At 48.4% G+C, this 13,169-nt stretch overlaps 1 protein-coding gene across 1 annotated transcript in view; it reads left to right on the top strand.

Moving 5' to 3' along the window:
• The window catches only part of med1 (mediator complex subunit 1), a 19,584-nt gene extending 7,578 nt beyond the window's left edge, over positions 1-12,006 (top strand). The window contains exons 6-16 of the mRNA XM_031560698.2: positions 574-602; positions 820-891; positions 1,544-1,618; positions 2,057-2,220; positions 2,509-2,620; positions 3,421-3,545; positions 3,808-3,932; positions 4,400-4,601; positions 5,905-6,000; positions 7,128-7,233; positions 7,664-12,006. Of these exons, the coding sequence (XP_031416558.1) occupies positions 574-602; positions 820-891; positions 1,544-1,618; positions 2,057-2,220; positions 2,509-2,620; positions 3,421-3,545; positions 3,808-3,932; positions 4,400-4,601; positions 5,905-6,000; positions 7,128-7,233; positions 7,664-11,699 (5,142 nt within the window). The 3' untranslated portion in view covers positions 11,700-12,006. The remainder of the gene's footprint in view (positions 1-573; positions 603-819; positions 892-1,543; positions 1,619-2,056; positions 2,221-2,508; positions 2,621-3,420; positions 3,546-3,807; positions 3,933-4,399; positions 4,602-5,904; positions 6,001-7,127; positions 7,234-7,663) is intronic.
• The last annotated feature ends 1,163 nt before the right edge of the window (positions 12,007-13,169 follow it).

Genomic DNA, 13,169 nt, shown 5'->3' with positions numbered 1-13,169 from the left:
GCAATATAGACATTTAATTTGTATTAGCCAACTGCTTTACACAAGCTGGGTAGCTTTAGGTACTTAGGTAGTTCGTTTTGTTTACTTGTGGCAATGGTTGCTAAGGAAAGCAGAGACATGCTTTTAACCCACAGGGCCATACAAATTAGAATAAATTGTTAAAAAACGAATACGTGGATTTATTTGAAAACCAAGCCATTTCTAAGAACCTGTCACGCAGGATGTAGAACCGGGTCGTAACTCAGGGTGGACGTGCATCAGATGTAGAAACCGGGTCGTAACTCAGGGTGGACGTGCATCAGATGGTGCCAGTGGGCATCTAAACTCTGGCGTCTCTTAACACGTGTCGGACGCCGTCAGTGGGCCTTTAGACAGCGGTTTAGAGAAGGAGTGTTAAACTTCTCTCTTTCTCTTTGACAGCAGTTTAGAGACGGAGTATTAAACTTCTCTCTTTCTCTTAGACAGCGGTTTAGAGAAGGAGTATTAAACTTCTCTCTTTCTCTTAGACAGCGGTTTAGAGAAGGAGTGCTAAACTTCTCTCTTTCTTTTTCTCTTTCTTTCTCTTCATTTTAGAGCTGTCCGGAGCTGATCCAGCATCTCAGGTGAGTCACGGGTAGATCTTCCTCATTGGGGGAATACATTTAGAGGCCCAGGCTAAATTTACATCTGCAGTCATTAATTCAGCTGGTGCTTTTATCCAAGTCATTTAATGTCACAGGTGATTGTACACCATTTATCAGTGTGTGTGTTCCTTTAATGTGTGACACGTATACCTACTGTTATTGTAATTTGTTTTAAATTTGCTCTCTCCTGTTATAGAGAGAAGAATTTTGAGGAGTTCTCAAAGCATCTCAAGGGCCTAGTCAACCTGTACAAGCTCCCCGGGGACAAGTAAGCACTCTCTCTTTCTCTCTCTCGCTCTCTCTCTCTCTCTCTCTCTCTCTCTCTCTCTCTCTCTCTATAGGTATACAGACTCATTTTATTGGAGTGTGTGTGTAAGTATTTGTGTTGTTTCTTTGTAGAGTCTGAGATGACCTGAGTAAGGTTCTCTGAGTGGCGTTTGGTTTCTGATCGGTTGAACTATTCTGTCTGTCTGCAGTATTGTCTGTTGTAGTTTTTCAACATGCTGATGCAGATCTTTCTCTCTCTCTCTCTCGCTAAAGTGTGTGTGTGTGTGTGTGTGTGTGTGTGTGTGTGTGTGTGTGTGTGTGTGTGTGTGTGTGTGGGTGAGGGGTGGTGTTATGGGCGGTCCTGCAGGACTATTTGTGTTGAAACTCATTTGCACGACGGCACTTAATTGGCTGCAACAATTAATTAATGTTGTAGTTTTTCAACATGCTGATGCAGATCTTTCTCTCTCTCTCTCTCTCTCTCTCTCGCCATCCATCATTCTCTGTCTCTCTCTCCCTCTATCTCTCGCTCGCTCTCTCTCTCGCTATCCATCATTCTCTCTCTTTCTCTCTCTACCTCTCCCCTTCTCTCTTTCTCTCTCTCTCGCTATCCATCTTTCTCTCCTTTTTCTCTTGTCTTTTCTCTACTCCAGTAAACTGAAAACTAAGATGTACCTGGCTTTGCAGTCTCTGGAATCGGACCTCACCAAGATGATGAACATGTTCAGGTGGGTTGGCTCTGACCTCTGACCTTCGTGTTGTTGTTGGTCTGTGGGGTAGTCTTACAGAATTCTTTCTGTCTGTCTTCTACATTTGCGCATTAGTATTAGTATGTCTAGTATTAGTATAAATTTGCGCATTCGTTTTAACACATTCTGTATGCCAAGGTTTTTTATATAGTTGTTATAGTTATATAAGTCTGCCAGCTCTAAGTTGTCACAAAAGTATGCCAGCAATCCGCAACCTTCTTTGAGGCTCAGGTTTTGAGGTTACAATTACAAATACACATCCTCTCATCTCGTTGAAATGTCAAAGGTCAAAGTGCAAGGTTACTTTTCATTCACCTAGGAGTTTTGGGATAGTGTTCCACTATTAAGCCATGTGAACTTTCCAATGGATGGTGCATGATTTCTAAAGCCTTCCGTCCTTCTCCGTGGAAACGGCAGGTTAGCCACCAACGCCAACACCGTGGAGACCGTCCTGCACGGGAGCGTGGGCCTGTTGACCCCTCGCAGCGGAGGTCAGCTGGTGACCCTGCAGTGCTACGTGTCCCCCTACGACGTGTTCGAGGAGGGCACCGGCAACCAGCTCAGCTTCACCGACTCCAACAGTAAGGAGACAACAAAGAGTCAAAGCAGAGAAAAAACATTAGTCATGTTCTTTATCATAGAGGGAAAAACATTTCAAAATATTTTAAAAACAATCTAATCCACAAAAAAGAGTTTTGGTAAGAAAATGCATTACAAATTGGAGAAGGAAACACGAAGACTAAAATACTATTACTATTAATCACATAGACAGTCATTCTTGATATTTTCCATGGGGAACCTTTACTTTGAAACGTAATCATGCCCCCCTCCCTCATCTTCCTGTCTTTGTTCTTCCTGTTTCTCCTCAGTCCCTCGTTCCTTGGGGGTGAGTGTGTCTGTGACCGTGGAGGGGACCACTGCCGTGTACAAGCTTCCCATCGCCCCTCTCATCACAGGATCACACCCGGTGGACAACAGGGGGTAGGTCACGTCACACCACACGTCACACCGCGTCACAGCCTAAAACCCGGCCGACCTCAAGCAGATGGGTCCCCCCTTATGTGCCGTGGTTCTGCTTAAGGTTCCTTACTGACTAACAGGGAGTTTTTTTTCTTGCCCGTGTTGCCATTGTGCTTGCACTAAGGGGGTTTCAGGCTCTGGGCTCTGTAAAGCGCCTAGAGACAATTGTATTGTTATGGCGCTATATAAATAAAATTGGATTGAATTGAAAACCAGTACCCAGCGTTCTTATGTGCTTTTAAGTGAGGCTCTTCGCTCCGGATCCACATGAAGTCTTGCATGCAGGCTTAGGTGGTTTGTGTGTAATCTGTTTGGAGCCGAGTTGTGGTTTTCGTGCATATTTAGTTATAATATCAGAAAGGTTAGAGTCAATGCTCAGGAGTACTCTCATTATGGAGTGCCCTGATTAAGAGAGAGGTCTCCCTCTGTCTCACACACTCTCTCTCCCCCTCTCTCTCTCTCTAATCTCTCTCTCCCTCTCTCCCTCTCTAATCTCTCTCTCTCTCTCTCTCCCTCCATCTCTCTCTCCCTCTCTCTCTCTCTCTCCATCTCCATCGCACTCTTATTTCTCTCCCCCTCTCTCTCTCCCTCTCTCCCCCTCTAATCTCTCTCCCTCTCTAATCTCTCTCCCCCCCCCTCTCTCTCTCTCTCTTCCTCCATCTCTCTCTCTCCATCTCCATCACACTCTCTTATTTCTCTCTCACTCTCTCTCTCTCCCCTCTCCCTCTCTCCTTCTCTCTCTCTGTCTCTCTCTCTCTCAGGACCCCTTCATTCTCCTCTGTGACCAACTCTAACTGTGTGGACCTGCCCGCCTGTTTTTTCCTGAAGATAAATCGGGCCATGCCTTTCTCCTTCTCCTTTATCCAGAGGATGGGGAGTGCAACAGGTGTGTGTCTGTGTGTGTGTCTCTGTGTGTGTCTCTGTGTGTGTCTGTCTGTCTGTCTGTGTGTGTCTGTGTGTGTCTGTGTGTGTCTGTCTGTGTCTGTCTGTGTCTGTGTGTGTGTCTGTGTGTGTGTGTGTGTGTGTGTGTGTGTGTCTGTGTCTGTGTCTGTGTCTGTGTGTGTGTCTGTGTCTGTGTCTGTGTCTGTGTCTGTGTGTGTGTGTGTGTGTTTGTATGTGACAGAGCCTCACTATCCCCTGTCCCCCAGGTATCCCTGTATTTGAGACGCACCCCAAGTTGACCTCCCTCTACGAGCTCATCATCCAGTCCCAGCTGCAGGAGGAAGGAGAAACCCACCCCCACCCCTCCACTCACAACATGCGCTTCTATGCAGTAAGTCTATCAGAACCTCGACTCATAACATGCGCTTCTATGCAGTAAGTCTATTAGAACCTCCACTCATAACATGCGCTTCTATGCAGTAAGTCTATCAGAACCTCGACTCATAACATGCGCTTCTATGCAGTAAGTCTATTAGAACCTCCACTCATAACATGCGCTTCTATGCAGTAAGTCTATTAGAACCTCCACTCATAACATGCGCTTCTATGCAGTAAGTCTATCAGAACCTCGACTCATAACATGCGCTTCTATGCAGTAAGTCTATTAGAACCTCCACTCATAACATGCGCCAAGTTTCAAGTCCAAGTTTCTGTACACTTCAGACCACCTTAGGAGTTAAGTGCCTTATTTTGAGATTGTGATCACGTAGGGATGATCTTGGAATTATGTGTCTTACATTCTAAATTCTGAATTAAGTCTTTGTTTACTTCTTGTTGCCACCCTCCCCACCTTCCCAGTCATTGCCAGGGCAACAGCATTGTTACTTCCTGAATGGAGATGCACCGGTGCAGGACGGGTTGTCCCTCCAGGGGGCGCAGGTGTCCAGGATCCCCTTCAGACACCCGGCACAGGTGCCCGCCCTGCTGGACATAATCCGACACCAGGCCGCCTACAACAATTTGATTGGCAGCTGCGTGAAACGCACACAACTCAAAGAAGGTGAGAAGAGAGCATGGTAGTGGTGTCCGCACTTATGTATTTAATCAATCAATCAATCAATCAATCAATCAATCAATTTGTTTATTTGATCAAGAGGGACAGTGTACATTCATGAACATTAAAATGTAAATGCACCCAATTATAGCCAAAAAGCTAGTTTCCATTGGCAGTCCCCCAACCTAAAAAAGGCATTAACGTATATCAAACATAACATTGACAATAAATCAAAAAAATAAAATAAGATACAATAAAATAAAATACAATGCCACTAATAGTTAATGCCACTGACATGTCCTCCGCTACTGCAGTATGTTACGTTTTATCACCCTGATCAACACACGCGTTAGACTCATCACCCTGATCAACACACGCGTTAGACTCGTACTTGAGGAATGTTGGTGTATTATTAATAACAGAGATCCCATGATTCCTATGTAACCTGACGGAGCTTGAGCAGTTTTGTAAAGAATGGGGAAAAATTGTAGTGTCCAGATGTGCAAAGCTGATAGAGACCTACACACACAGGCTCAAAGCTGAGAGAGAACTACACACACAGGCTCAAGGCTGTAAAGGCTGCCAAAGGTGCATCTACTTAAGCCTGACTTGAAGGGGGCGATACTTTGTAGGAATCTGTTTTCACTTTGAGATGATACTACAGTGGTAACCTCTGTTGCTATTACTGCTGTTGCTACTGTCACAACAATTACGAGTAACAGCAGTTGTAATAGCAGTTGTGAAGTTGTGAAGCATTGTGAAGTTCTCTGATGTGTGTTGTTCTTGTTGTTGTTCTCTGATGTGTGTTGTTGTTGTTCTCTGATGTGTGTTGTTGTTGTTCTCTGATGTGTGTTGTTGTTGTTGTTCTCTGATGTGTGTTGTTGTTGTTCTCTGATGTGTGTTGTTGTTGTTCTCTGATGTGTGTTGTTGTTGTTCTCTGATGTGTGTTGTTGTTGTTGTTGTTCTCTGATGTGTGTTGTTGTTGTTCTCTTATGTGTGTTGTTGTTGTTCTCTGATGTGTGTTGTTGTTGTTCTCTGATGTGTGTTGTTCTTGTTGTTGTTCTTTGATGTGTGTTGTTGTTGTTCTCTTATGTGTGTTGTTGTTGTTCTCTGATGTGTGTTGTTGTTCTCTGATGTGTGTTGTTCTTGTTGTTGTTCTCTGATGTGTGTTGTTGTTGTTCTCTGATGTGTGTTGTTGTTGTTCTCTGATGTGTGTTGTTGTTGTTCTGTGATGTGTGTTGTTGTTGTTCTCTGATGTGTGTTGTTGTTGTTGTTGTTGTTCTCTGATGTGTGTTGTTCTTGTTGGCAGATACCCCAGGCCTGCTGCAGTTTGAGGTGTGCCCTCTCACAGACTCCAGTTTCAGTGTGTCCTTCCAGCATCCAGTCAACGAGTCACTGGTTTGTGGTAAGGACCCAAGATCAAGCTCTTTCCTCTCTTTACTGTTTTTCACACTGGTTGCAATCTCGCTGTTGCTACGGTCACAACAAACACAAGTAAAAGCAGTTGTAACGCATCAATAACTGTAATATTACGGCCGTAACCCTCAATGTTTGCACCAAATAGACCCAACTCAGGAAGCGTGTGCATGATGAGTGTGTAGAGGAATCGCATGCATGTAAAGACACTGTTTGCAATCTCGCTGTTGCTACGGTCACAACAAATACAAGTAAAAGCAGTTGTAACGCATCAATAACTGTAATATTACGGCAGTAACCCTCAATGTTTGCACCAAATAGACCCAACTCAGGAAGCGTGTGGATGATGAGTGTGTAGAGGAATCGCATGCATGTAAAGACACTGTTTGCAATCTCGCTGTTGCTACGGTCACAACAAATACAAGTAAAAGCAGTTGTAACGCATCAATGATGAGTGTGTAGAGGAATCGCATGCATGTAAAGACACTGTTTGCAATCTCGCTGTTGCTACGGTCACAACAAACACAAGTAAAAGCAGTTGTAACGCATCAATGATGAGTGTGTAGAGGAATCGCATGCATGTAAAGACACTGTTTGCAATCTCGCTGTTGCTTTTGTTTGTCTGGCTGGTTGATTAAGGTTAAGGCTGCTGAATAAAGTTTAGATTTTCATAGATGGAGACGGAGTAGATTGCGCAGGACATTTTACAAACACCACACTTACATTTTGTCTTTGCATCTAATCCCCATTTGGTATGTCATTGGGAAAGACTGACCGTGTCGTTCACTTCTTTCTCTCTGTCCATGTTTCCCCCTCCCTCTCTGTCTGTCTTTCAACCTCTCTTCTTCCCCCATTCTCTCTCTCCCTCTCTGTCTGTGTATCTATCCATCTCTCTTTTCCCCCCATTCTCTCTCTCCCTCTCTATCTATCCATCTCTCTTATTCCCCTATTCTCTCCCTCTCTGTCTTTGTATCTATCCATCTCTCTTCTTCCCCCATTCTCTCTCTCTCCCTCTCTATCTATACATCTCTCTTCTTCCCCCATTCTCTCTCTCTCCCTCTCGATCTATCCATCTCTCTTCTTCCTCCATTCTCTCCATCTCTATCTCTGTTTCAGTGGTAATGGACGTGAGTGACTCCAGGCAGGTCTTGTGTAAACTCTATAAGGGACTATCAGATGCTCTGATCTGTACAGATGAATTCATCACTAAAGTTGTCCAGAGGTACGTCTAACCTTAACTTAGCAGTTTCTTTTCAATCAAGTCTGTTTTCTCAATAATGGTACAACTTCCCACCAACACTTCTTGAATGAAAAAACACTACGTTTGTGAGCTCGAGTTCCTTGAAGTGTGCTGCAGTAGTTTGCCTCACTGCTGTATGTGAAGTGCTTTGGGAATATCTAGGCAGGTGCTTAGGGAACAGCATATGAGATTCCTGTAGACACGTATTCATATATTTATTTGTTTACTTCTCGTGACCTTCATTCTGATGTAATAGAATTAACCAAATCTGTGAAACCTATTGGACCAGAATAATTGTTGTATAATAATATATGTATAATATAATAATAATAATAATAATAATAATATAATAATGATGTAATTCACAATGCATTTCTGAAACTTTCTTGGGTTCGCTCCTTGCTGTCTCTAGGTGCATGTCCATCCCAGTCACTATGCGAGCCATCAGGCGTAAGGCGGAGACCATACAGGCCGACACCCCTGCGTTGTCCCTGATCGCGGAGACTGTGGAGATCATGGTCAAGAAGAACCTGCCCCCTACTGGAAGCCCTGGGTATGGCATGGGCACCGGAGGTGACGGTAGCAACCCCATGGGCCTCCCCGGAGTTGGGGGAGGGAGCACACCCACGGGCGGGGGCACCAGCGGAGGGGGATCGTTCAACACGCTGTTCAACATGCCCCGGGGGTCAGGAGGGGCAGGAGTGGACAATATGGGGCAGGTGGGAGGTGGCATTCAGGGGCAGCAGCAGCAGCACCAGCAACAACAACAGCAGCAACAGCAGCAGCAACAAGGTCACGGCTCCGACGACTTTAGCAAGGTTACGCAGAACCCCATCTTGACCTCACTGTTGCAGATCAGCGGCAACGTCGGTTCAAGCCCCTCCACCCAGAACACCCCTGGGGGGTCCCAGCCCCCCCAGACCCCCCCGCCAACCTCTTCCCCTGCCAGCAACACCAAGAACCACCCCATGTTGATGAACCTACTGAAGGATAACCCCTCGGCGGACTTCGCCACGTTGTACGGAAGCAGCCCCTTAGAGAGGCAGAATTCATCCGGGTCGCCCAGAACCGATAACCAGGGCCAGGCCTGCCCCGGAGGACCTGGTACGAAGGGTAAAAAGAAGCGACCCCGAGACAAAGGGGTGGTGGGTCCAGGTGGTGTCGGTCTGAAGCAACAGCAGCAGCAGTCCCAATCACAGCAGCAGCAGGCCGGTGGATCCCTTCCGCAGCACCACCACCCGCACCACCCGACGGAGGATGACTTCCACCGCGAGCTCTTCTCCATGGACGTCGACGCGTCCCAGAACACAATTTTCGACGTCAACCTGCCGGGTGACGGCCTGGACACCCCCCACAGCATCACGCCAGCCCCCAGCCAGTGTGGGACCCCCCCGACCGGAGCCGGGATGCCCTACCACCCCCAGTCCCACGTGCAGGCCTCGTCGCAGGCTCAGCCATCCAGTATGCGGATGTGTCGACTGTCCAGCTCTGATAGCATAGGCCCTGACATAAACGACATCCTGTCAGAAATCCCGGAGCAGGCCCCTAAAGGAAGTGGCAGTGGTCACGGGCAGCACCACATGGGAGGGGAGGAAGGGGGGTCTCTCGGTACCCCTCCCAGAGATTCCTCCAGCTCGGGGCAGGGTAGCGGGGTATTTGACACGGACCTCTTCAACACTAACAGCAATGAGAATCCTTTCCCTGACGCAGCGGACCTCCTCGTCGAGGCTGCGACAGCGGCCACTCCCAACAGCGACACCTCGTCCACCAACTTCTTCCCTGACACGGTGGAATTCAACCCAGAACTACTGACCGGCCAAGGAACATTCTCCCAGAATTATTTTGACGATAGCTCCCCCAGCCCAGACCCGGACTTAGACCTGAAGGGGTTCGGGGGAGGTAGCCAGCAGAACACCCCGTCGAGCACCCCTCAGAACCCCACCTCTCACGGCCACAGCACGCCTGACGCCTCCCTCAAGGACCCCTTCGACATAAGCATGGTGTTCTGCGGGAACAGCGGAGGGGGCAAGCCTCTTCCGGGACCAGCTCCCGATTTAGGAGACCCCCACCCCTCCCACTCGGGAGGGAGCCCGAGCCCTCTTATGGTGGGTATAGGAGGAGGTGGTGGTGGTGAGTTCAAGAGTGGCGAAATGAAGGTGAAACCGCAACAACAACAACAACAACAGCAACAACAGCAACAACAACAGCAGCAACAACAGCAACAACAACAGCAGATGATGAGGGGGAAGGATGATAACGGAGGAGGAGGAGGAGGAGGTGGAGGAGGGGTGGGTGGTGTGGGAATGGGGATGACTGGCATGGGGGGCTCTGAGGTGAAGCAGGTGAAGCGGAGCCGCACCCCGTCTAGCGAGGGCAAGTCCAAAGACAAGCCACCCAAGCGCAAAAAGCTAGACCCCGATAGCAAGTCACCCTCGCACAGCTCTGGGGGGCGACCCTACACCCCGCCCAGCGGAAGCATGGGTTCGGGGGTCTCCATGGGTGGAGGCGGGTCAAAGTCGCCTGGGAGTTCAGGTCGATCGCAAACCCCGCCCGGAGGGGCCACCCCACCCATTCCTAAAATCACCATTCAGATCCCCAAGGGCACGATAACAGGAGGGAAGACGTCCTCGCATGGGGGTTACACCTCCAGCAGCTCATCGGGGGGAAGCTCAGGGGGCACGAGTAGCTCGGGCGGAGGCAAGAGCCACCACTCACACTCCTCTTCCTCAGGGAAGATCAAGAGTAGCAAGATGGAAGGCTCCATGGGCCAAAGCGGCAGCTCCAAACCGGTGGGTGGAGGGAGTGGCGGGGGCATGCCCTCCCAGTCCAAAAGCTCCTCCCAGGGGATGGGTGTGGGCAAGCCAGGCACCTCCCCCATTACTAAGCATGGAATGTCCGGATCAGGAAGTAGCGGAACAGGAAGTGGGAACAAGATGAAACCTCAAGGCGGCAAACCTCCTGGGTCCCTCATGAACCCCAGCATCAAGCCAAACATCTCTCCTTCCCACTCCCGCTCAGGGGGCTCTGAGAAACTCTCTTCCCCCATGAAGCATCAGCAAGGACAGGTTCCCGGCACCCCTCCCTCTTCTAAGGCAAAGTCCCCCATAGGCTCAGGTGGGGGAGGTCCGGGGGCATCCAAGTCCTCCTCCAGTGGTGGCATGGGTTCCCAGAAGCAGATGGGGGGAGGTTCCTCCTCTAGCTCCTCCTCTTCCTCTTCCAGTTCCTCAGCCAGCTCTTCTTCTGGGTCGATTCCTTTTTCCTCAGGTAGCCAACCACAATACGGCGGAGGAGGGGGGAGTGGTGGTGGTGGGGGAGGGGGAGGGGGAGGAGGAGGAGGGGGTGGGGGCAGTGGAGGGGGAGGAGGTGGCGGGGGAGGGGGAGGAGGGAGCAACAACCCCAACGCCAAAGGGAAGTCTCCCAGCCGCAATAAGAAACCCTCACTCACTGCAGTGATCGACAAGCTGAAAAATGTTGGCGGTGTGGGTATAGGCGGAGAGGAAGGCCCAGAGGGAGGCTGTGGAGGGGGTGGAGGTGTGCCCCCTGGTGGTGGAGGAGGGGGTGTGCCTCCCAATATGGGCCCCACCTCCTCCAAACATAGCATGTCCTCGCAGGGCGGGGAGTACAAGCGTGACAAAGTCGACAAGGAGGGCAAGTCCAAGGTGTCCGTCTCCGGAGGCAACAGCAGCAGCGACAAGAAGATGATGGACTCCAAAAGCGGAGGCGTGAGCAGCACTGGGGTTGCCAAGATCATCATCAGCAAGCCGGATGGGGGGTCCCCCAGCATCAAGCAGAAGGTGACCCTCCAGAAGCCAGAAGGGTGTGGGGACGGCTCAATGCGACCCCAGCACATGAAGGCGTCGCCTCTCTTCACGGGCTCCACCCCTAAGCATGACCGTAGTTCGCCGAGCCACAGCCGCTCACCGGGCTACACGCCGCTGAACCCCGACAGCGAGAGCGAGTCGGGCAGCAGTTCGGTGGCAGAAAAATCGCACCAGAACTCGCCAAGCTCGGACGACGACCAGTCCATGAGGCCCTGCCACCAGCCGGCACAGGACTACCTTAGCTCCATGTCCGTGAGCCTCGGCGAAAAACACAAGAAGCACAAGAAGGAGAAGAAGAAGCAGAAAGAGAAGGAGCGAGAGCGGGAGCGTGACCGAGACAGAGACAGAGACCGTGAGCGGGAGCGGGACAAGGAGAAAAAGAAGTCGTCCATGTCCTGCGGGCCGTCGTCACACCCCATGAAGGCAGACAGCTGGTCCCGCTCGCCCATCTCTGCATCCGACCCCTCCATGTCCATGCTTGGGTCGGAGCGTACGTCCAGATCTGACCCCTCGATGTCCATGCTCGGGTCGGAGCGTACGTCCAGGCCCAGCCCCGTCTACATGCGCACCGAGGACGATGACCTCATGGACTCCGCTCTCACAGGCAACCTCGAGCCTTTTAAGTGAAGCAAAAGTTAAAAGGATTTTAAACTTTTTTTAAATGTGTGAGGCGCCTACCATCATGCAGAACTGCACAAGGCGTTTTTGATGGGGACATATGCATCCTGCTTTCATCGCAAATTCCTCGGTTTGCCATTTGTATCTTCTCAGAAAATCAGGGTGCAGGATGTCTTGTTCTCGGTGTCAGGAAGGGAAGGATATCCAGGTATTTTTAATCAAGCAATTCTGATGGAAGATGGAATGTTCACCAGGATTCTAGATCTGTTGTTCTATGATTCGATTGAATCCGTACTGTGAAGTGATTTCCAATGAGGCTGCCATTGTTACATTAAGTTATTAAAGAATATTTGTTTGCTACAATATGTTAAATGTATCAAACCAAAAACATTTTAATTACAACACAACACAAAAGATGCATGTCACTGTATTTTTAAAAGAACTGTAAAATGTATTGTATTTTTCCCTCTCAACACCAATTTTTCAGTATATATCTACAACACAGCCAATTGTACAGTGTTACCTGCCTTAATTTAGTTTAACATTTTTTAAAGATTTTATTACATTATATGTCATCTTTTTTGATGAAACATGTTTTAATGTTAGCTGGTAGTTTTTGCAAGTGCAAATTAGCAGGTTTAGCTGTTCCTTTGATTTTATTTCACTCTGATTTTACGTTTGTTACGTAGCTAGTTTCATGCTATTGAAATAAACATTTCAATGCTGAACATCAACTGTGGTCCGTGTTCTGTGGCTTGTCATGTCTCATAATGTCCAGTAGGTGGTAGCAATGGGCTATGCCCTGCCAGAATGCTGCCCACAGGCTTATCATAGCTGCAAATCAGAAGCACTTCACTGAGTTAATGTAAGGCAAAGATGCTGAGGATGAGTAAATAGATGGTCATGCCATCTAAGTCTCTTTATTTTGTTGTTTGATTCAAATCTTGAGCCAAGTCTGTAGGCATAGTAATGGCCTTCAGGTGGTTCCAATCTGAATTTAAAAGCTGCCCTTGCTCATAAAGTTACTGACGGTTTCCTGTTAGTATTAAATTAAAGTTCATTAAATTCAAGTTTCCCCCCATTGTGTGTAATGGTGTGGAGTCCTGCGTGTATGGTGTGGAGTCCTGCGTGTATGGTGTTTTCTAGAAACGACAAGAGATGCCAGTCTGTAGTTTTTGTCATTTTGTCCCTCTACCTACAGGCGATTTGGGTTCATGATTTTGGAGGCAACAGTTAGGATACATTTACATACAAGTACATTTACCCACCACGCTTCTGTCATTCAGCATTAAATTACTTTATTACTTTATTTATTTATTTATTTATTTTGCCTTCTATATCCTGTTCTATATCAGGAGCATTTTTTGTTAAAATATTATCTCTTGGTCTTTCCCCCACATAACCTTTGCAGAAACACACTGCTGTTCTACGTCTCCACTCCTCCCTTCCCAGCTGTCGGTTCTGACCGGATCAGACCCG

Source organism: Clupea harengus, chromosome 23 (assembly GCF_900700415.2).
Source record: "Clupea harengus chromosome 23, Ch_v2.0.2, whole genome shotgun sequence".
NCBI lineage: Eukaryota > Metazoa > Chordata > Actinopteri > Clupeiformes > Clupeidae > Clupea > Clupea harengus.
This window is presented reverse-complemented; position numbering and strand designations above follow the sequence as displayed.